Source organism: Musca domestica, unplaced genomic scaffold (assembly GCF_030504385.1).
Source record: "Musca domestica strain aabys unplaced genomic scaffold, Musca_domestica.polishedcontigs.V.1.1 102, whole genome shotgun sequence".
NCBI lineage: Eukaryota > Metazoa > Arthropoda > Insecta > Diptera > Muscidae > Musca > Musca domestica.
In genome coordinates, this window is record NW_026712117.1 from 324,495 (window position 1) to 350,372 (window position 25,878).

Genomic DNA, 25,878 nt, shown 5'->3' on the forward strand with positions numbered 1-25,878 from the left:
TTTTGCTGTTACTGCTGCCGCTGCTGTCTGTATTCTTTACGAACTAGGTCTATATGGTCAGTTCCCTTATAGCGTTTTGTATTCAGTTTAGTTTTTACAGTCGTCGTTGTCGTTGGCCCACCAACTTTTGTTCGTACACGGCGCCGCGCATTAACCTATCTCACGTCGTGTAAAACAGAAATCAAAGTCAAAACAATCGACGAATAAACGACCGTTATCAAGAACTTTTTTTTGAATATATTTAATTTTTATTTAATTTTTGTTTTTTGCATTAATTGTGAGTAAAGTCCAAGTACATGAAACTAGGAATAATATATTCCATTAAATTCGTATGGAAATTTTTATAAGGAAAAAATGTTATTTTTATAGTGGTCTGATATTTTTTTGAAAATTTTGAAAAAATAAACAATATTTTTAAAAGTATAAAAACAAAATGTTGGAAAATAATATATATGGATGAAAATTTATGAAAAAGTGAACTTTGTTTATAATATTTTGTTATTCGAAAGAGATAACATTTAAGCAAGACATTTCAGTCAAAAGTTCAATGGAAATATATGGAAAGCTGAAACAATGTATAAGATTAATAAAAAAATTATAAACCAACTTATACGGATTAAATTTGGGCACTATGACCAATTCGATCATAGATCCATTTTGATCCTTAAAAAAATTGATTGATCCTCGTTGATCCGAAAAAAGAATGTTAAAAGCAATAAACATTTAGTCAATATGTGTATTCCTTTTGTTCAGAATAAAAGAAATGAAATTTTGAAATCTGGTGACTCCAGCCTTGCCATTTTTGTAAACGCCAAATAGTCAAGTGGCTGTAATTTAAATTAGTGGCCGGGCCGAACTTTTAATACCCTCCACCATTTCCATGTTATACGAAGACGTGGACCTGCATACAAAAATTTTTGTCATAGGCTGTATTACCCATTACGAACTTCAAATACGAAATTCGAAATAATTCCGGTAAAAAATGTCGCTGAAATCATTAAAATACCGAATATCGGGAGGTACCGTTATATGGGGGCTATACGAAGACGTGGACCTGCACAGACAATTTTCGGTCATAGGCTGTAGTATCCATTACGAACTTCAAATACCAAATTTGAAAAAATTTCGGTGAATAATGTCGCTAATATCACCAAAATACCGAATATTTGGGGGTGCCGTTGTATGGAGGCTACACTAATACGTGGACTTACATAGACCTACATAGACAATTTTCCACCATAGGTTGTAGTACCCATTACGAACTTCAAATTAGAAATTTGACTCAATTACGGTGAATACCGAATATCTCGGGTCTCGGAAATAGCATCAAATTTTAGAATAAGTTTAGATTTGTTCGAATTGATAACCTTTGACACGAATTATGGCCTTCAAACGGCCAATGAAACCGTCACAAGCTGCCCAAACGTTGCTCTGCGGTATTTTGACCCATTCTCGGCGAAGCGCTTGCTTGAGGTGATCGACAATTTGGTAATTTTTAGTGCCATCCTTGCTTTCCTAAATACTCCAGACACAATTTTCCAACTAATTGGTATCTGGAGATTTTGGTGGTCATTGTGCGCTGGAAATGAAGCGAGGAACCTAATTTTGTAACCATTCTTGGTTGGCGCGTGCTGAGTGCGATGGTGCTGAGTCCTGTTGGAAAGTCCAACGTCTGCGGGCAAAATGTTTGCGTGCCCAAGGCTTTAATATACCCTCCATAATATTTTCGCAATAATATTCGGAATTTTTTCTGATGCCACGGTCGATTAATACGAAGCGGAGAGCGACTATCGGCTATTAGGCGGCTCACACCATCACCATGGCCGGCGCTTGAATTCTGGTGGCCAACCGAAGATGCACATTTTCAGCTGACCTCTTTGGCAAGTAAACACGATCATTTTGTTTGTTTACAAACTGCTGGACTACGAATGTTTTCTCATCGGAGAAAACTAAATTCGGCAGTTCACAAATTTCGGCCAAGCGAAGCAACTCTTTAGCTTTTTTGAGTCTATTTTCTTTCTGTTGCGGTGTAAGTTCTTGCACTTTTTGAAATTTAAATGGCTTTACCCCGATCTCATTTTTCAATATTTGGCGAATGGAATATTGCGATATGTTCAGGTCACGAGCCACAGCGATGCGGGTTTCGATCAATTCGCTTCTTTACTTTTCGAGCTATTTCTGTTGATGTTGCTGTTTTCTTCCGATTACAGCTGAGATAGAAAATTGTATATGCAGGTTTAGGTCTTCGTATAGTCCCCATATACCGGTACCGTCATATGTTCGGTAGTTTTCCGATTTTAGTTACAATATTCACCGGATATAACGGTTCCTGGCTATATTCCGTATTTTAATCATTTTAGCGACATTATTCACCGGAATTGTTTCAAAATTTGTTATTTGAAGTTCCTAATGGTTACTACAGTCTATGACAGAATTACCTCTCTTTATTCGGCATTTTAATGATTTTAGCGACATATTCATCGCAATTGTTTTAAATTTCGTACTTGAAGTTTCCGAGGCGTACTACAGCCTGTGACGGAAAATTCTCTATAGAGGTCCAGGTCTTCATTTAGCCCTTATATATCGGTACCTCCCGATATTCGGTATTTTGATGATTTTAGCTACATTGTTCATCGGATTTTTCCTATTTGAATATTTTAATGGCCTATGAAAAAATTGCCTATGCAGATCCACGTCTACGTGAAGACCCCAATATAACGACGACTTTCAATGGTCGGTATTTTTAAAATTTCAACAGAATTTTCAACGGATTTTATTTTATTGAAAATTTCAAAATTCGTTACAAATGGTGGAAGCTATTTAAAGTTCGGCCCGGTCGCAATTACTGCTTTTTTGCTTGATATTAAGATAAGATCTGGTGTAAAGATATATATATCGGTCCACTCGATCTGGTACCTCCCCCACAAAGGGGTCAACATTTTATGTAGCTATGACGTTCATAAAAAGCGGAATGGGCATCCAATTATTTTCAAACTTGTTACATCACAAAATTTTTTATCGATACATAATCAAGTGTGAAGATGGAATATGTCAGGTCAATTTTTCTGGTACCTCCCCCACAACGGGTATACATCTTGAACAATTTTATGCCTCATAAAATGCCAAAAAGGCAACTGATTCTCTTCATATTTCACAAATCCCAACATTTCTACCAGCGCAAGATCTGATGTAAAGATGGAACATATCAGCCCACTCGTTCTAGTACCTCACCCCAAAGGGGCAAAATTGTGAATAACCATGAAGCTCATAAAATGCGAAATAAACATCCGATACATTCTAGACTTCACCCATTAGAATGTTTCTACTAACACAAGATATGAAGGGCTCACAGCTATACCGAACTAAGTCATAAAAACATAATTCCAAGATATTTAGAGGTAAAGTAAATGTACTGCAATTAATTTCTGGAAGCAATATTTTAGTCTACCAAAAGAAAATGTAAAAGTCTATATTCAAAATTAACTAATGATATAAAGTTAAAAGAAAAATAATTTAAATATATTACTAAAAAAATATTCAAAAACAAAAAACCTGCTTTGGTTCGTTATTACTCTGAATAAAATTTGAAGGTTTTACAGCTAAAGCGAACCAAGTCAAAAAAATAAATAAATTGTTCATTTTATTACTAAATATAGTTGATGTTCCGCTTGTAATAAGCAACTGATGTTGATAGCTTTGGAAAAGGCAATGCTTTTTGAATGTCGAAAGTACAGAAATAGTGCTCATCAGATGGCACTTCTGTATTCAGTGAGTCTCGAGCTAGCTGTGCTGCTTTTATGTGAAGTTCCTTTTGCCAAATTAAATTTGTATTTTCGTCTTCATCGAATTTTATTTTCATGTTAAGTTCATCACATATACGAAAGTTATCCTTATTCGGTCAGTGCTCCAGTGGTCCATTCCAACAAGTACCTCCCCCACAAAGGGTAAAAATGTTGAATAATTATAACTCTTATAAAATGTGATGAAATTTTCCGATTGTGTTCAAATTACACAGATCAGAATATTTTTATTAACCCACGCTCTGCTGTGAATATGGAATATATCGCTCCACTACCTCTGGTATCATCCCCACAAAGGGTCAACATTTTGAATATCCATGAAGCTCATAAGACGCGATATTATTCGATTTCATTCAGATTGGGTACATTTAAAAATTTCCTTCAACACAAGATCTGTTATAAAGATGGTAGAGATCGGACCATTTCTTCTGGTACCTTCCCACACAGGGTTCAAGATTTTGAAAAACAAAACTGAAAGAAAACGAAATAATCATCCAACTCCCTTTAGATTTCACACATACAAACATTTTCGCTAACACAATATTTGTTGTGAAGATGGAATAAATCTGCGAACCCCTTCCGGTGCATCACCCACAAGGGGTCACAATTTTCAATGCCTTTATCTGTCATAACTTGCGAAACAAGTCGATGATTATTTATGCTATATCTAAATATTTCTCTCAACCAGAAACATGAGATGAATATGGAATAATGTACGATTTTCTTGTAATTGTGCCCATACTAATATTTAATGTGTATTAGGAAAAATAATATCAAATAAAAAAGCAGTAAGTTCGGTCGGGCCGAGCTTTGAATACCCTCTACCATTTGGAAAGGATTTGGATATTAAAAAATACTTTTAAAAATCATTAAAATACCGAATATAGAGAGTTATCGTAATATGGGGGTATATACGAAAATGTGGACCTGCACAGCCAAGTTTTGTCATAGTCCATTACAATATTCAAATAGGAAACTTGAAAAAATCCGGTAAATAATATCGCAAAAACATCATAATACCGAATACGAAATATGAAAAAAATTGGTGAATAATGTCATTAAAATCATCAAAATACCGATCATTTCCAATACCAAAAGCCCTGTAGACCAAACACACATCTGAGTAAATTTTATCAACCTACTACAAACGCCTCGGAAGCAAGAGTGATTTCCACAGATGGACAGACAGATGGATGGACATCACTAAATCGACATTGAATCATTGCTGATATCTATATATACGCTGATTCAAAGTGAAACACACTGACTTGGTTCATTTTTGCTTTGAATAAAAACGAAAATGACAGTCGTGGACTTAGGTTTTTTAACGTTATCTTTGGAACGAAACACTTTTTAACATTGTGCTTTACAGAGTAAACAGAGTTGCCATATGCGGGGACATTGGCACTAGTTTCGGCATTTTTTATTTTTCATGACTTGGTTCGGTATAGCAGTGAGCCCTCCATATGTTGTAAAGATGGAATATATCGGATCACTCTTTCTGGTACGTCCCCCACAAAGGGTCACAATTTTTATACCCTCCATGTATATTAAGTTTGTCATTCCGTTTGTAACAACTCGAAATATACATTCAGACCCCACAAAGTATATACATTTTCGATCAGAATAAAATTCTATGTCGATTTAGCAATGTCCGTAGGTCTGTCCATCTGTGGAACTCATTCTAGCTTCCGAACGAAATGAAGTAAGTTGATAAAAATTTACTCAAATGTGTATTATGTCTGCAGGACTTTTGGTATTGAAAACGGGCTATGTGGGTCCACGTCTTCCTATAACGGTACCTCCCGATATGCGGTATTTTGTTGATTTTAGTGATATTATTTACCGGAATTGGTTCAAAATTGATATTTGAAGTTCGTAATGGATACTACAGCTTAAGAAAATGGATACTACAGAAAATGGACCATTTAGGTCCACGTATTCGTATAGCCCCCATATAACAGTACCTTCCGATATTCGGTATTTTGATGATTTTAGCGGCATTATTTACCGGAACTATTTCAAATTTGGTACTTGAAGTTCTTAATGGCCTATGCCAGAAAATTGTCTGTGCAGGTCCGCGTTTTATAACCCCCATGGAACCTCGGTATTTTGATGATTTTAGCGACATTATTTACTGAAATTGTTTCAAATTTCGCATTTGAAGTTCGTACTGGATACTACAGCCTGTGACAAAAGTTGCGTATGTAGGTCCACGTTGTCGTGTAGACCCTAATATAACGGATACATTCGGTATTTTTAAGATTTTAACAGGATTTTTAACGGATTTTATTTTTTGAAAATTGCCAAATTTGTACCAAGTGGCGGAGGGTATACAAAGTTCTGCCCGGCCGAACTTACAGCTTTTTTAATTGTTAATAATAAAAACGCTTTTAAATGCGAGGTTAGCATCCGATTCTCTTTCAAATTGCACACATTAAATATTTCCTTTCTGGTACTTCCCCCACAGAGGGTCACAATTTTCAATGTGTATGTCTCTCATAATTTGCGATACAAATCTTTTAAAACTTGGTAACCTGAGATCTGATGCGAATATAGAATTCATCGGCTCACTCCTTCTTTCTTTTAATGTTAGCCCTATGTCCTTTTTAAAAAGGCGAAAAATCTTCTTAAAAATTTGAATTCGGTTTATCTCAATGAAGACACTATGGATTATGATCAAACATTTTTGGTCAAACATTTGTTTGGGAAATTTTGATTTAAACGGCAACGACACACCGTCCCGATTTACGTTAGATATGGTCCTTATATACTTAGTCGATTTTTTTATATTTCCGGTATTAAACAAATTATTATCGAAAAATAAGATCGGTCCCATAAACATTTGATAACATATGTATTTTTGCTAAATTTTTAAAATTTCCCATTTCATTTGAATGCTTAAATTTGAAAATGTTTTTAGTAACTTAAGAGTATCCTTACTAAGAATTCACTTGCACTTCAAGTTTGTCTTATCTATCGCCTGAAGAGCACTTAAAATGGCGACAGTTTTCTGTTGAACTAGAGTGGGTTTTTTTGGCGCCTAGGAATTGTATTCCAAAAGTAATTAGAAGACTATTTGAAAATTCGCAGTATGTACGGTGATAAAGTTCTCTGTGACATGTGTACATCAATATTTTTCTTGAGTATAAGAACTAGAATGTGAAATATAAAAAAGTGTGTCCATTTTGATCCCATTTCCATGTGATCAACCTGTGTGCATTGAGACCCAATCGTATGACTTGTCAAGTGTTAGTCCTCTTATGTGAGCGGTCGGTCACAACAATAATCACACGATATGTTTAAATATATGTATGAACAGTTTTTGATGACTTGAAAGACACTTAAAGTTATAAAAATAAAATTTTATTTTAATGTGATAAGCATTGAGGTATGTGGGAGTGAGAGAGATAGAAATGTTAGGCACTGTCTGTATGCTACGACATGTGATGGCAAATTTTTTATTTCTAGACATTCCTTTAAACATTTGTTTGAATGGAAAGTGATTAAATTGTTGGAAATTGAAAATGATGTGGAAAAATTAAAATTGAATATTCATAAGTTCACAAGAGAAATTATTTCAAGTTGTCCTTGCTTGTAAGGCATATAATTCTCATTTACATTGGATTTGGTTTCATTTGAGATGAGTTAAGCAAAACAATAATGAGATTTTAATATAATGTGGTTTCTATTTAAGACAAGTAAAAAAGCATTTGGAACGAATTAGAAAATTTTCAAAAAAATAAAATCCATTAAAAATTCTTTTAAAATCTTTAAAATATCTAATATAGGAAGGTACGATTGGTAAATGTGGCTAAAATCACCAAAATACCGAATATCGCAGGGTATCGTTATGTGGGAGCTATACGTTATCGTTAACCTATATAGAGAATTCTCTGTCGGGGGGTAAAGTGCTGACAAAGAACCCCTTGTGTACAAAGAACCCCTTGTGACCATTCCGTTGAAAAATATGGCTAAAAATATCAAAATACCGAATATCGGGGGTACCGTTATATGAGGGCTATACGATATCGTGGACCTATAAAAAATAATTCTCTGCCGAGGTATAAAGTACCCACAAGGAACTCCTTGTGTGGATTTTCAGACAATTCCGATGAAAAATGTGGGTAAAATCATAAAAATACCGAATATCAGGGGGTACCGTTATATGGGGGATATACGATATCGTGGACCAGTATAGACAATTCTCTCTCAGGGGGTGAAGTACTCACAAGGAACTACTTTTGTGGATTTTCAGACAATTCCGTTGTAAAATGTGGCTAAAATCATCAAAATACTGAGTACCGTGGGGGTAAAGGATTTTAAAGGATTTTAATTTTTTGAAAATTTTCTAATTCGTTCCAAATGGTGGAGGGTATTCAAAGTTCGGACCGGCCGAACTTACTATTTTTTTTACTTGTTTAAACATATATTATGCAATTCATTCATTAGAATATTTGCAAACGGCCTATTAAGTTGAAGAGAAATAGATCTGTATCTCTCTCGCTCTCGTTCTCTCTCTGTCTTTCTCCTATTTCGATTATTATACCTCACACCATATAGTGGTGAGGGTATTATGTTTTTGTGCTTTTGTTTGTAACACGGAAAAGGAAGCGAGATAGACCCTTAGTTACTTTTGAGGATCTTCACAGAATCACTTTCAGAGTCGATTTATGCATGTCAGTCCTACCGTTCATCCATGTATTTTTGTGAACAAAATGCAGGTTGCAGTTTTTTTCCGATTGAGATGAAATTTTCCAAACAATATTTGTTTGGACCAAGGACGAACCCTATTGAAAATTGGTGAGAATCGGTTCAAATTTAGATATAGCTCCCATATATATCTTCAACCGATTTCGGGTTAATTGTGCACTAAATGGCCAATATTAGTCGAAATTACCTGAATTTTGGCATATCCGCCCGAATTCACTCTAGAAGCAGGCACATCAAATTTTGTTAAAATCGGTTCAGATATTCCTATAGCTCCAATATATACAGGGTGATATAAAAAAACTGCAACAAAGTCAAACGTTATAATTTGTACATATTTTTTTTTAAATTTTATTGAATCAAAGAAAAAAAAGTATTAAATTTTAGAATAAGTTTAGATTTTTTTCGAATTGGTCACCATTGGCATGAAATATGGTCTTCAAATGGCCAATGAAACCGTCACACGCTGTCCGAATGTTGCTCTGCGGTATTTTGACCCATTCCCGGCAAAGCGCTTGCTTGAGGTGATCAACACTCTGGTATTTTTAGTGCCAACCTTCCAGACACAATAGTTTAACGGATTGGTATCCGGAGATTTTGGTGGCCATTGTGCGTTTGAAATGAAGCGAGGAACCTCATTTTGTAACCATTCGTGGGTGACGCGTGCTGAGTGCGATGGTGCTGAGTCCTGTAGGAATGTTCAAGGTCTGCGGCGAAAATGTTTGCGTGACCAAGGCTTTAATACATCCTCCAGAATATTTGCGCGATAATATTCGGCATTATTCAGATGCCACGGTCGATTAAATCGAGCGAAAAGCGGCCATCGGCTGTTATGGCGGCCCACATGGCCGGTGCTTGTGTTCTGGTGGCCAACCAAAGGTGAAAATGTAGCTCCACGTTTTGGTATAGCCCCCACATAAAGGTACCTCCCGATATTCGGTATTTTGATGATTTTATCGACATTATTTACCGAAATTGTTTCAAATTTTGTATTTGAAGTTCGTCATGGATACTACTGCCTATGACAGAAAATTGTCTGTGCAAGTCCACGTTTTCGTATAGCCCCTATATAACGGTACCTCCCGATATTCCGTATTTTGATGATTTTAGGGCCATTATTCAACGGAATTCTTTCAAATTTGGTATTTGAAGTTCGTACAGCCAATGGCAGAAAATTATCTGTCCACGTTGTGGCAGATATGCGATTTTAACAAAATTTTTACGGATGTTTTTTTTTTTGAAAATTACCAAATTCGTTCCAACTGGTAGAGGGTATTCAAATTTCGGCCTGGACGAATGTATAGCTTTTTTACTTGTTTCTATTTTAAACCGAGTTTTATTCAATTTGATATTACGTATATATTAGAAAGAATTAATTAAAATATCAAAAATTAATAATATAAATATATACATACAAACATTTACTTTCCTCTTTGCATTCACCTTGACAACCCTAAAGTACACTGCCCCCTTTCACCACAACAATGCCTAATAATGTAATCTATTTCGCCTATTTAGAAACAAATGCTTATCTCCATGCAAGATTGTTCAATAAATTGCTATTTTTTGTTGTCCAGTTGTTAATAGAAATATTTGCAATGCAGTTGCAAATTATATTTAACGATTTAAAACAAAGATAATATAATAAATTCTATTTTTATATTTTTAATCAATTGAAAATACCGAATCGTATGATAACCAGTTAACACGTTTTGCAACTCAGCATTTTTATAAGCACCAATAAATTTAACTAAAAGTCATAAAATTTAAAAATTTCTAATTGAAAAATATAATCAAAACATAATCAAAACAAAATCAATGTGACTGTGCATAACTGCCCAAACTAGATTGCATTCTATACATAGTTTTGAAAAAAAAAAAAAACAAACTTAAATAGAATACCTAAAATAACGATAGCTATTATGGGTGGAGATAATTGTGTGTTACCCTATATATTGCTGCCGAGAATTTAGCTATTGGTAGCAAAAATCCGAAATTCAGCTGAATGTTGCTCCATCTTAATTACAGGCCGTCCCCTCACACCCCATTCCTCTTGATCAATCAATGGGTAAGATTGTGATAAGTGGCGGGATGATCTCGTTATCAAAGCTTTGCTAAGCCTAAGGCTAATTTTGTATTCTATACCATAAAATGGAGGGTATATTAAATCTATCATTTTTTTGCAACACCTTGAAATATCCGTCACAAACCCCTGATAGAGCTAGAACTATCGAGGATAGAACTTTGAAATTTGGATCAAAGTTTTGACCAAAAGAGAATATTTGACTTTTGAGTCAAATTTTCACAATTACGTACCAACTGAACCTAATGTCTTTTATACCCTTCACCATAGTATGAAGAGTTTAAGAGAGAGTATTAAGTTTGTCATTCCGTTTGTAACACCATATTTCAAGGTGTTACCCAAACAAGGTATATATATTCTTGATCGGCATAAAATTCTATTCTATTCTGTCCGTCTGGCTGTCTGCCCGTCTTTGGAAATCACTCTAGCTTCCGAACGAAGTAAAGTAGGTTGATGAAATCAGATTGTTTGTTCTGCAGTACTTTTGAGGACCATATAACTGTACCGACAGACCTAAAGTTTTTTAGTCACAATTTTAACCCAAATTTGCTGCAAATTGGTACATATGCTCCCATTATGTGAGAAGCATCCTTGCAAAGAACTGTAAATGTTGATCAAAGTTTTGAATATGAATATTGATGATTTGTGTCACACGTTTCACCGGAAATGTTTCAAATTTACAATTTGAAGTTCCTAATCCAATCCAATGACAGAAAATTGCTCAAACCGGTCTACGTCTTAGTACAGTCCCCATATAACGGTGCCTCCCTATATTCGGTGTTTTGATGGTTTTAGCGACATTATCCACCGGAATTGTTACATTGTTGCATTTCGTATTGTAAGTTTGTAATAGATACTACAGTCTGTGACAGCAAATGGCCTGTGTAGGTCCTCGTCTTCGTATAGTTCCCCTAAAATGGTACCCCCTATATTAGGTATTTTTAAGATTTCAGCGAGGTTATTAATCGGAATTGTTTGAAATTTCGTATTTGAAGTTCTTAATGGGTACTTCCTGTGACAGAAAATTACCAATGCTGGTCCGCGCCTTATTAGGCGTCAATATAACGGTAACTCCCTATACTCGATATTTTTATGGTCTTAGTAGTATTTATCAGGTTTTTTTTTTTTTTTTTTTTGAAAATTTGCAGAATATTTTGTAAAAGATCTAGTCAGGGCTGTCAACATGGATTTTTATTGAACATTTTTAATGCATAAAAAATTAGCCTGGGTTTTCATTTTTAAGGACCTTCATGACCATCCTAGTTTGCTACGAACGCAAAGCTTTTAAAGGTAATTTTTTAAGTTTCTTCAGGCCTAAGAATATTTTACCCAGCTGTTTAGGACCCTCAAACCTGATGTTTGATAGACTCCATTAGCGTGGATTTTTTTAAAGACCTTTAGGATCATCATTGGCTGTTTTTCAAGTCTAATTTTTAAGGGCTTCCAGATGCCCAAGGTGTATTTAAATAAAAAATATTTTTAATTCCCTTTACGATGATTAACATGCAATTTTTAAAGATTATTTTTTAAAAAACCTTTAAACCTATCAACGCGCAGCTTTTAAAGAATATCGTCAATGAACCTTCAGAGCTATCACTGTAAAGCTCTTAAATAATACTTTTTTGAAACTTCATTATCTGTTTTTAAAATAATCTCCGAGAAATATAAATATTTAAAATTGTGACCTTTTTGTGATCTTCACACCACATCTTGCGTTATTTAAAATATTGAGATGTGTGAAATTTGAAGGCAATGATTACTTCGCAATTATTAGCGTTTTGATTATTCGAAATTTGACCCGTTGCGGGGGAAGTCCCAGAAGGAGTGGACCGATATATCGCATCTTCACACCAGATCTTGTGTTATAAAAAATTGAGATATTGGATTATCCTTTCTTGTTCTATAAGGAAACATATTTTGTTTTAAAATGTTGAACTTTTGTGGTGGAGGAGGAGTTGCCCGATGTTGCCTATCTCCGAACTCGATCTGAGTTTGACGATAATATTACGATGTACCAAATATGGACTAACTAACTAACTACTACCTTTGAGAGTTATCGTGTGCAGATTTGCCAGTACCGCTACATAAAGTCAGTAGCTTTTAATTGTTTGCTTTGTCGTATCAATAATTTGCACACTTAATAAAATATTAACAAATAAATGCATCATTAAGTTTTTCCCCCCCCCCATACAAATGACCTTGTCAAGTACGTCATCAGTAGTTCTCCCCAAGGTATTTAATTACAAAAGCCTACAGAGATGCTATTAAATTTCACCTGTTTCCATTGGCTGACAAACTGTTTTCCCACATAAACCACACCGAGTTTAATATGTGGTTAATTTTAGTTCAAGTGATCAGACATCAAATGAAGTGAATAAAGCTAATGATGCACAGTGGTTAAAGAACACTCAATACTTATATTAGGAATTGGATTTTATAAGGAAGTATAACGTCGATTCAGAAATAAATGTATAAGCTATTAATAATATTTAAGCGGGATGTTCTGTTCTCTGTGGGGTTTTGCCAACGTGTGATATTTTGTATCCCAGCTGTCCTGACTTCAAAATAATTCACTGATGGCAAATATCAATAATTCTTACCTCAAATGTAACAAATGCTTTTCATATTCCAGTGAAAGATGAAAATTGCCATTAAATAAAAACACCATTACTTTTACAATATTGAGCCTGTTTCTCTCCGTTTGAGAAGGTGTTCTTCCAGGTATTCCAGTGAAAGATGAAAATTGCCATTAAATAAAAACACCATTACCGTAAAGACCATAAAAGGTCTCAATATGCGGAGAAGAGTACAAAAATCTAAAAGTAATTTTAAATTTTACCAAATATTTCCTATTTCCAACGAATATTTGACAACTTCCATTGCAGTGTAAATATTTTAAATACCTGACAGATTCCGCATTCAGTAACCACAATAAATATAAATATGAATGTATTTTTGTTGTGGTTACAAGCCACTTACTATGTGTTGGAAATGTGGTCGATTGGCTAATGCTATGCTTAGGTCTTATGTTACATTGTAGAACTGAAAAATGCAAAATAGCTATTGAAAAGTTGTCATGTGTGAAATTTTTTGTAGATAACCCTCTGCAAAATTACAATGAAGATCCGGCAGATTATAAAAGTAGAGCTTAGAGTTTACATCACAAAGTAACCTAAATAACTCTCTCTCTCTCTCTCCCACATTTCTTGAAATACAGGGTGAGATAAAAAACTGCCACAAAGTCAAACGCCATAACTTAAATATATATTTTTTTAATTTTATTGAATGTTGCTCTGGCCTATTCCCGGCGAAGCGCTTGCTTGAGGTGATCGACACTTAGGTATTTTTTAGTGCCAACCTTGCTTTCCAAAATACTCCGGACACAATAGTCCAACGGATTGGTATCCGGAGATTTTGGCGGCCATTGTGCGCTGGAAATGAAGCGAAAAACCTCATTTTGTAACCATTCTTGGGTGGAGCGTGCTGAGTGCGATGGTGGTGAGTCCTGTTGGAATGTCCAAGGTCTGTGGCCAAAATATTTGCGTGCCCAAGCTTTAATACACCCTCCAGAATATTTTCGAGATAATATTCGGCATTTATTGTGATGCCACGGTCGATTAATACGAGCAGACAGCGAACATCGGCTGTTATGGCGGCGCACACCATCACCATGGTTGGCGCCGGCGCTTGAGTTCTGGTGGCCAACCGAAGTTTCACATTTTCAGCTGACCTCTTTGGCAAGTAAACACGATAATTTTGTTTGTTTACAAACTGCTGGACAACGAATGTTTTCTCGTCGAAGAAAACCAAATTCGGCACTTCACCACTTCGGCCAAGCGAAGCAACTCTTTAGCTCTTTTGAGTCTATTTTCTTTTTGTTGCGATGTAAGTTCTTGCACTTTTTGAAATTTCAATGGCTTTACCCCGAGCTCATTTTTCAATATTTTCCGAATGGAATATTACGATATGTTTAGCTCACTGGCCATTTTTCGGTCACTGCGACGCGGGTTTCGATCAAGTCGCTTCTTTATTTTTCGAACCATTTTTGCTGATGTTGCTGTTTTCTTCCGTCCACTTCCTTGACGTAGGACTACGCTACCAGCATCACGGTAACGAGCGGTGGTACAAGCCACAAAAGATCCATTCACATTTAAATGCTGGAGTGCTCTAACGATAGCCACTTGTGGTTTTCCAGCCAAATATAAAGAAATCACACTATCACGCCTGAATTCCATCACGAATAACCTTTTTTCCGGAAAATTCTCAGCAATACGCTTTTGTTCGCATGTAAACAATATAATGAGCTGCCACTGGAATAATTTTAACAGTTGTCGGTCTAGTGGCTTAGACATTACAGCAGTCTGAAATTGGTTAAATCTCAACCTGTATATAAAGATACCCCCATTATTAGATCTGCTTTTAGAATCTTCTGGATTTCCCTATAATTATTAAAAAAATTAAATTTTATCCGCATATGTTCTTTTTACATTTTTTACAAAGCATTTGAAAATTTGAACAAAGTGGGAATGCTCATTCCAAATTTCAGATTTCCAGCTCTATACTTTTTCCAAATACCAAATTTAATACCAATGGTTATTTTTTGTTATTTTCAACACAACCTCACAAAAAGTCGTACTTTTTAGTACATATTTCTAAAACCACCTTTAAATCTTAACTCCACCTACAACATTTCAAATTTCGAGCTCCTTCCGTTCAGCCAAATTTTGGTGCCATTTAGTATGGTTTGTACATTTAATACATAGTTCCAAAATCGTGACCTTCTGATATCAAGATAATTTCCTAAATATACTTCTTGTACCTAATGTATCTCATTTTCAATACCAACCCTCCTAGACACAATACAAATTGCTCTCCTCAACAGACAGACAGACGATGTCCGTCTGCATCGTTAAATCGATTTAGAATTTTATGCTGATTATGAATATATGTACTTTATGGGGACGAATATTTAAGGATGTTACAAACGGAATGACTAAGTTAATATACCCTCCTTACCAAGGTGGAGGGTACATCCCTACAGCGAACCTCATTTTAAACTTAGAATTCTTCTCTATCATATCCCCAAATACCAAATGTAGTATCATTTAGTATTTTTCAAACTTTTTAGTGCGTTTATCCAAATCTACTTTCTTATATTAAACCCACCACTCAAAAAGTGACCCCAGTACCAAATTGTAGTTTTCCAAATCTATTCCTTTTCCAGGCACCATATTTAGTACTTTTCTTACGTATTAGTACTTTGTTAAAAACCATCTCCGAATCTCAACCCTACACTCTAACAGTGACCTTAAAGACCAAATTTCAGATTTCAAGTTTTCAAATTTCAAGCAACAATTTTAATTCCCAGCTCCATCCGTTCACCCAAAACCACAATTGTTCCAAATTTAGTAACATTAACTCCAGGTCTTCGGCTCATAAAATTTCCAAGTTTTTTTTGCGGGATTTCTATTGACAATTAAAATTAAATTTGGTAAATAGAAACTACCATAACTTGAACCGTTATTACGTATTTTCAATATTTAAACTCTTAGAGAAAATAAAATTCGATGTACACTTCTTCCAGGAGTTAGAAAATTGAAAGAAAAATCATTATTCCCTTACTTTGGAATGGAGGATACACAATGTCTTCTATAAATAGAATTCTCTACTACTCATAGAAGGAATTTTAGGTTCTCCGATGGATAGATGTCTTTATAGGGTTTGAAGGTCTAAAGCTTTTAGAAATGAGATTTTTACATTACGTCCAACAAGAATCAAGTAGTAAACCAATTTTTGCAGCGATGTTGCTCTGAAAAAAAATTCTCAATCCATTTTTTTGTGAAATGCCTTATCTTACATGCCTCTCTCTTTCTCTCTCTCTCTCTCTCTCTCTCTCCTGTTAAATCATAATTTTTCCATTGGTGTATTAAAATGATAACAGAGACAAAAAAATTAAAAGTTTCTTCAGTAAACAAAACTCATCCACCAGTCAACAAATTTAAGCGATAAGAAATCATTTCATTTTATAATTATATTAAATAAAATATGTGTCAGTATATTAATAAGAGCTTCTGGGCTGAGCTAATGATGATCCAACAGAATTAAATAATTCTGCGTCATTTCCTCTGTATAAGATAATGTAAGGCGGTATTGCAAAATTTTGAGAGGTTTATACAATTTTTGGCTTTGTAATATATATAAATGTGTTGATCTTATACAGCTCCTTGCAAAAGTACACACTGAAATTAAAATAAAATTAGGAATGAATTAAATTGAACGATTTACTTTTGTTTTTTTATAGCAGTTTGTTTTTAAATTAAATATATTTTTCCTGTTCGAATATTTTTAGGAAAATAGGATGTTTTGTTGCTAGGATGACCATCGGTGTCCGTCTATGCATCGTTGAGTTATAACAAGTAAAAAATCAGTAAGTTCGGCCGGGCCGAACTTTGAATAACTTCCACCATTTGGAACGAATTTGAAAATTAAAAAAAAAAAAACAAGTATAAAAACATTAAGTTCGGCCGGGCCAAACTTTTAATACCCTCCACCTTAGGGCAAAAGAAACATTAGAAGATATGTGGCAAAAACCATTAAAATGCCGAATATCGTTATATGGGGGCTACACCAAAACGTGGACCTATTATTACAATGTTTCGCCACACGAACTAGGACCCATTATGACCCACAAATTCAAATTTTTAGACAAATCAGTGAAAAAATGTGGAAAAAACCATCAAAATACCGAATATCGGCAGGTACCGTTATATGGGGGCTATACCAAATCATGGACCCATACCAGCAATGTTTCGCCACCGGAGCTGGAACCCATTATGACCAAATACCAAATTTCAGACAAATCTGTGAAAAATATGGCAAAAATCATCAAATTACCGAATATAAGGAGGTACCGTTATATGGGGGCTATACCACAACGTGGACCTATACATGCAATGATTTGCCACACGCTCAGGGATCCTTTATGACTTACAAATACCGATATATCTCATTTTCAATATCAACTATCCTAGACACAATGCAAATTGCTCTGCTAAATTTTGGTGCTCTACGTAAAATAATGTGGGTTGCATCGTGATTTCAAAAGACAGACAGACGGACAGACAGACGGACATCGTTAAATCGACTAAATGCTGATTATGAATATATATACTTTATGGGGTCTAAGACGAATATTTAGGGATGTTACAAACGGAATGACAAAGTTAATGTACCCTCCTTTCCAAGGTGGAGGGTATAAAAATAGCATTCGCAAAAAATTCTGTTACAATCTTAACAATACCGAATATAGCCGTTTTATTGGGGTCTATACGAAGACGTGGACCTGCATATGCAAATTTTATCATAAGCCATTACAATTTTGAAATACAAAACATGAAAATATCCGGTGAATAATGTAGGCCTGGACCCGCATAGACAATTTTCTGTCGAAGACTGTGGGAACCCAATTCCAGTGAAAAATGACGCTAAAATCATCAAAATAACCAATATTGGAAGGTACTGTTATATGGGGGCTATACGGAGACGTGGACCTGCATAAGCAATTTTTTGTCATAGGACAAAATAGGACATAGGAAATTTAAAACAACTCCGGTGAATAACGCCCCTAAAATCGTCAAATATCGAGGGGCACCGTTGTATGTGAGCTATACGATATCGTGGACCTATATAGACAATACTCTTCCAGGGGGTAAAACAGATTGAAAGAACTTCTAGTATGGATTTTTAGACATCCATAGAAAAATGTTGCTAAAATCATCAAAATACCGAATATAGGGTGGTACCGTAATATTGGGGATATAGGATACCGTGTACCTATATAGACAATAATCTTCCAGAGGATGAAGTACTCAGAAAGAAATCTTTATGTGGATTTTCAAACAATTCCATCGGAAAATGTGGATAAAATCATTAAAATACCGAATATCGGGGGGTACCGTTGTATGGGGACTATACGATATCGTGGACCTGTATAGAAAATTCTCTTTCAGGAAGTAAAGTACTTGCAAGGAACTCCTTGTGTTTAGTTTAAGACAATTCCATTAAAAAATGTGGATACGGTTGTTGGAGGCTATACGATTTCATGGACCGATATAGCCCATCTTCGAACTTGACCTGCCTGGAGACAATAGACTGATCTGTGCAAAATTTTAGCTTCCTATCTTTATTCGTTTTGACTCTAGCGTTATTACAACAGACGGGCAGACGGACGTACAGACAATGGCTAAATCGTATTGGAATCAAGAATATATATCTTTTGTTATGCCTAAAATTATTATTTCGATAAGCTACAAACGGAATGACGAACTTAATGTACCCTCCTTAATATGTATGGTGGAGGGTATAAAAAACCCTAACTTTATGTCTCCGTCAGCCGATGGTTAACAAGGGAACATTATTCTCACATAAACTTAATATCTTTCTGTCTCTCTCTCTCTCTCTCTCTTTCAATTTTTGGACTGCTATTGTAGTGATATACTTGAATTCACGTGATGCTAATTTTCCAGGATCAGACATTTCTAGTCTCCATTTACCTTGGTTTAATATTCAGATTACAAACTTTGTTCTGAGTCATTGAATATCTCCGACTATCATCCTTCGCAAATGCCATTGACCGAAGAAAAATCCAGCAAGAAAATTGATTGAATATCATCGACATGAAAGCGAAGTTCAATTGAAAATTGTCAATTATTGAACTATTATTGACTGTAAATAATATATCTTTGTCAACTATCCGATCATCAATGGCATTCCCCATAGACTGTCATCGGTAGAGGAGTTCTAGTTCTAGTTGTCCACAACAACGCCAAAGAAATCCAGGGCACAATAAACGAAGTAACATGCAAAATTGATTGATGAAGTCCCCGCGATACAATTCTTTAAGTGGAATGTTGGCAGAATGTCAATATTGATAAAGAAACATACATACGCACTCACTCATTCGCCTGAAGTGCGTCAACATTCCGAGTAAAAGTTAAATGAAATCACAGACTTTAAAAAAAGACAACAATAAGAATTGTGGAAAACTATACGTTCGCCATACGCACTTTAATGGACAACAAGTAGATAATAAATTGTTTAAATAATGTAAAAAAGAATAAGAAGAACGACAACAATAACAACAGCCACAAATGTGGGGCAATCGTTTTGCAATCATTGTTCAATTGCATCTGATAAGAATGAAAGAAGCGTTGTGGTTTCGCTACACGCGCAAAACTGCTTGTAATTTATATACCCTTCTCCATACTAAGGGGGTATATTAAATTCGCCATTCTGTTTGTAACACCTCAAAGAGTTCGTCGGAGTAGCCATAAAGTACATACCGGTCCAGTTCAGAGAAAAAAGTGATCTGGTCGAAGAAGACGTATACAATGTCTTTGGAATCCTTAAAAAAATGTATTCCAGTGAACATAAGAGACACTTTAGAGGTCTTCTAATAATAAACGAGGTCTACTGACTCTTAAGTTTCCTGCTCTTAGAAGACCTATAAAACGTCTTTTGACCTTTGAAGACCATTGCAAGGTTCTCTGTCCCTAGTAAACCTTTTCAAGTTCTTACGATCCCAGAACATATTTGCGAAGACCTCTACAAGGTCTTCATACCTTTTGAAGTTCTATTGAACTTTCTTAGGACTTCGCCACTGGAAGGTTCGTTAAAGACCTGTCTGCGTATTGGAGACCCTAAAAACGCTTTCTGGCACGGAGTATCCTTACTGGGTATTAATACCCTTAAAGTGTGCTTCTAGAAAATCTCGGACCTAATTCTGAAGATCTTAAACGAAGGATATTGGTCCCAGAAGACCGTTTAAGTTTATTGAAGACCTTTAGAAGTTGTTCTGCTTCTAGGAGATTTCAGAGATCATTTGGTCTCAAAACGACTTTTGCAATGCCTTCTGAGCATGGAAGGCCCCTACAAAGTCCCATATAAGATCTTCCGATCCTAAAGAGTAGGTAAAAGGTCTTCTGCCTATCTTCTGTCTCTGGAAAGCCTTTGCGTCGTCTTTTGAACCTAAAGGATCTGCACAAGGCTTCCTGGTTTTAATAGACTTCCGAAATGACGGCTTGAATTCGAGTAGAGAGTACTACCGCAAGTAAAAAAGCTGTAAGTTTGGCCAGGCCGACCTTTGAATACTCTCCACCATTTGAAACGATTTTGGCAATTTTCAAAAAAAATAAAATCCGTTAAATATTCTGTTAAAATCTTAAAAATACAGAATGTAGCCGTTATATTAGGTTCCATACGACGACGTGGACCTGCATAGGCAACTTTTGTCATATTCAAATACGAAACTAATTCATATTCAAATACGAAAAAAATAGGTGAATAAGGTATCTAAAATAAATATTGGGGCTATACTAAGACGTGGGCCTGCTCAGACAATTTTCTGTCCCAGGCTGTAGTATCCATTACGAACTTTAAATACCAAATTTGAAACAATTCCGGTAAAATGACCAAAATACAAAATATCGAGAGGTACCGTTATATGGGGACTATACAAAGACGTGGACCTGCACAGAAAATTTTCTGTCTAGGCTGTAGTAGCCATTACGAACTTCAAATACCAAATTTGAAATAATTCCGGCAAAAAATCTCGCTAAAATCATTAAAATACCGAATATCGGGAGGTACCGTTATATGGGGGCTCTACGAAGACGTGGACCTGCACAGGCAATTTTCTGTTTTAGGCTGTAGTAATTATTACGAACTTCAAATACCAAATTTGAAACAATTCCGGTGAATAATGTCTCTAATATCATCAAAGTACCGTTATATGGGGGCTCTACGAAGACGTAAACCTGCACAGACAATTTTCTGTCATAGGTTGTAGTATTCATTACGAATTTCAAATACCAAATTTGAAACAATTCTGGTGAAAAAATGTCCATAAAATCATTAAAATACCGAATATCGGGAGGTACCGCTATATGGGGGCTCTACGAAGACGGGGACCTCACAGACAATTTTCTGTCTTAGGCTGTAGTATCCATTATGGACTTCAAATACTAAATTTGAAACAATTCCGGTGAATAATGTCGCTAAAATCATCAAAATGTCGAATATCGGAAAGTACCGTTATATGTGGGCTATACCAAAAGGTGGACCTACATGGCCCATTTTCAATACCAAAAGTCCTGCAGACATAACATACATTTGAGTAAAATTTTATGAATCTAATTTACTTCGTTCGGAAGCTAGAGTGATTCCCACAGACGGACGGACATCGCTAAATCGACATAGAATTTTGTGCTTTGTGGGGTCTAAAATGTGTATTTCGAGGTGTTACAAATGGAATGACAAAGTTTATATAACCTCCATACTATGGTGGAGGGTAAAATTACTTTTGAAATCATATCGGTTGTTCCCTCTACAGACGAGCTTAACTTTTCATCTCTCTCTTAAATGTTGACCTCTTCCACTTTTCTGCCTCTCTTTCTCTTTCATTACAGTCAATGATCGATCCAACCACCTTGCAAACAAACAATTTGTTGCAACATTTTGCAACACAAATATTGAATTTGTCAACAAAGCAACCTTATTCAATTATCGACGACATGTGGCCCCAAACTGCAACCCCCTCCTCCTTCCCTCTTTCCTAGCAATGTCAAATAGAATATTTTTGAAAATAATCATCAACCGAAGCGATTAGATAATCGTATGGCGAAGGCGCTTCGTCGTATGAGTAGAATCGATTGATCGATTCCAAATATTGACTCAGATATTATTCAAATATTTATTGAAGGCAAACAATAAAAACAGACGAAGTTTATGAATCTCAAGGAAGCCATCGGGTAATTAATGATTGTTAAGTAAATATGGGCGAAATTACTGGAGGAGGTAGTTCTCAGATAAGCACCTTGGCGATTGACATGTGCTATCGCCCATGTTTGATGAACTTTGAAATTTGTTGATATATGAGTGCTTGAGATATCGGGGGGGGGGGGGGGGGGGGGGGGTTGTTTGTGAATGGAAATTTGTAGATCTCAAAGACCTAATGGCATGTGGTCTGCTGGGAGGTAATTGGGGCTTGTAGAACAGTCTTAGAATTTAAGGTTTTAAAAAATTTCTTGATATCTGGAGGTATATCTATTTGCAGATATATTTTTTGAGTTAATGTTAATTTACAAAAATATAAGGGTTAAATAATTAATTAATTAATTCTATAATAACTATAGAATGACTCCTTGAAAAGTCCTGCATTAAACAATTTATTATTTAAATGAATTTATTAATAATTTTCATTTCCTTTCTTCTCCGTTCTTCCAGTTGCTGCAACAAATTAGCGGAAAAACTAAAAATGAAGACTGATACTTTGGATAAAATCTGTGTCTTCCTGGCCGAACTCTTGGGCACTGCCATGCTGGTCTTTTTAGGCTGTATGGGTTGTGTCAGCACCGACGTTTTCCACAACAACCATTTGCAAATGTGTTTGAATTTCGGTCTGGTTGTCATGGTCGTAATTCAATGTTTCGGTTGTGTATCCGGTTCACATTTGAATCCAACCGTTACCATTGCTGCCTATGTTTATGAAATGATTTCGGCACCCATGGCCATTGTCTATTTCTGTGGTCAAATGTTGGGCGGTTTCATTGGTTATGGTCTGTTGAAGGTTGTGTTGCCCGACAGTGTCATCAATACCCCCTCGACTGGTTTGTGTGTAACTTTGCCTCATCCCGAGATCACTGCCGGCCAGGGTTGCATTATTGAATTCATTATTACCGCCATTTTGATTTTGGTTTGCTGTGGTGTCTGGGATCCTCGCAATGCCAAATTCCATGATTCCGTACCAATTCGTTTCGGTTTGGCCATTGCCTGTTTGGCCATCACTGCTGTAAGTATTGCGGATTTTTCCCCGGGATTTTTCAACATAACTCATTGGTCTATTCCTCCCATAGGGTCCCTTCACCGGTGCCAGCATGAACCCCGCCCGTTCCTTTGGCCCCGCCTTGTGGCACAACAACTTCACCATGCACTGGGTATACTGGGTTGGTCCCATGTCGGCTGCCGTCATTGCTGCCTTCGGCTACAAGATTGTGTTCAGACGTGAAGTCAAAGAAGAAGCCGTCCACCACAAGTTGCGCAACTTGGAGGATGTACCCTTGTCATAAATCCATTGCTCCCTCCATTGCTCATCAGGACTTCTTAGGGCAATTCTACGAAGAATTTCCCCAAAAAGAATGCCATTTTGCCATATGATACAAGATTGTCGTCTAAGTTATATCATTTAAGCGGATGTTAACACCAAATATAGAATTTATTTTCTCCCCCTTCTTTTTTCGTAAAATTTGTCTTCTATTACCGAGTAATAAAAGTTCAAGCTATTCTGTTTAGTTTAGATCAAATGGACACACAAACATACACATAAATATTTATATTAAGTTAAATTTAAAACAAAAAAATCAAGTGCCTCCGTTTCTTTTTTTTTAGAGTCAATTAACTTTGAATAAAATATTTTTTTAAAAAAACGTATCCTCGAATGTGTTGTGTTGAAGGCACACGCGGAGAAATTGACAAGAATTTTTTTATTTGTAAATGCATTTACATTTGTTGAATTTTAATAATAAATTAATTTTTAAAAAAAATATGTTGCAGAAAAGTTTTTTAATTATATTCTCTTAGTTAAATGGAAAACACATTATGATCGCATTATTTTTAAACAGGGTTGCCCATATTCGACGGACCCATCTGGCAACGCCATAACTTTTGACAGAGATGTCACATCGCTTAATGACATACCGCGTTTGAAGCGTCAGTCCAAGCAGATTTTTACCATGAACCAATACACGCCACGCGAGCGCTCTGAAATAGTTGAAATTTACATTCAACAGAAGAAGTCAATTGTGAAAAAAAATGTGAGAAGTGCGCCTTCTAGGAACACCATTATGCATTTATACGAAAAATTTTCGACTGGTATGGCTCTTTCTAATCCGAAGAGGCCATATAAAAGTCGACCAAGGCGATCGGCCGAGAATATCGCTACCGTACGAGCCAGTGTTGAGAGGTCCCCAAGAACAACCCAAAAACGCCGTTCTCTGCAGTTGGGCATGGCTCGGTCCACTTTACAACGGATTATTCGCATTGATTTGCATTTGTTCCCGTACAAAATTCAATTGACGCAAAGAATGTTGCCTGCGGTCATGCGTCGTCGATTGGAATGGGCCCAAAGGTCCGTCGAATGTGGGCAACCCTGTAAAATATTTGGGATAAAAAGGGTTAGGAAATGGGGAAAGGACTCCTTAAAGCTGAAAAAATTACAACTTAGTCTGTGTGAATTGCCCTTAGAAAAACCAGTTAAAAAGAATCAGTCGGTTTTGCCGACAGATGTATATCCTCAGTCAATGTTCGATTGCCTAAATATATTTTGACTTCTGTTAAGAGAATTCAAACTGTTGACCCTCTATGGTGTACATTTCGAAGGAATAGGCCAATATTAATAATTTGGTATATTGTTCACATGTTATTTGCAACACCAATATGGTAAAAATATTGCGACGTGCCAGGTTTGGATTACTGATAGATTAGAAAATGTTAAAATGTGTGTGACGTTCCATATACAGGGTGAGATAAAAAACACTGCAAAAAAGTCAAACGCCATAATTTTTACATTTTTATACCCTACACCACAATGTGGTTAGGGTATTATAGAGATAGACCCATAGTTCCTTTTGATGATCTGCATATTGCATGCATTCTGCATTCTGAGTCGATTTATGCATGTCCGTCCGTTGTCCGTCTGTCTATGTATTTTTGTAAGCAAAGTACAGTTCGCATTTATTGCCCTATCCAGATAAAATTTTGCACAAATCATTTGTTTGGCCCAAGGACGAACCCTATTGAAATAGAGAGCGATAATCGGTCAAAATATAGATATAGCTCCCATATATATCTTCGTTCGATTTGCTTTTTATTGTGCACCAAACGTGTAATATCAGCCCGAATAGTTTTGAATTTTGCACATACAACCAAATTAGGCCTTAAAATAAGTATGCCAAATTTGACCGAAATCGGTTCAGATATAGCTAAAGCTCCCATATATATTGTTCATCCGATTTGTTATTTTTGTCCTCCGCATAATTAATATGCACTCTGTAACAATCATATTTGGGGAAATGTATCAAATACAGGTCAGAAATACATTTGCCAAATTTTATTGAAATCGGTTCAGATTTGGATATATGTATGTAACTTCATCCGATTTACTTTTTATTGTACACAAAATATTTGTCCAAATGTGATGGAATTTGGCACTTACGACCGAATTGAGTCTAG

General features: G+C 35.8%; 1 protein-coding gene across 2 annotated transcripts in view; it reads left to right on the plus strand.

Moving 5' to 3' along the window:
• LOC101901020 (aquaporin AQPcic) overlaps positions 1–23,971 on the plus strand; it is a 52,762-nt gene extending 28,791 nt beyond the window's left edge. The window contains exons 1-3 of one of the 2 annotated variants that reach the window (XM_011294002.3): positions 74–277; positions 22,876–23,440; positions 23,505–23,971. In XM_011294002.3, the coding sequence (XP_011292304.1) occupies positions 22,907–23,440; positions 23,505–23,717 (747 nt within the window). In that variant the 5' untranslated portion in view covers positions 74–277; positions 22,876–22,906 and the 3' untranslated portion in view covers positions 23,718–23,971. Of the gene's footprint in view, positions 1–73; positions 278–22,875; positions 23,441–23,504 lie in introns of those variants that run through there. The other variant, XM_005182943.4, reaches the window with a different exon arrangement.
• The last annotated feature ends 1,907 nt before the right edge of the window (positions 23,972–25,878 follow it).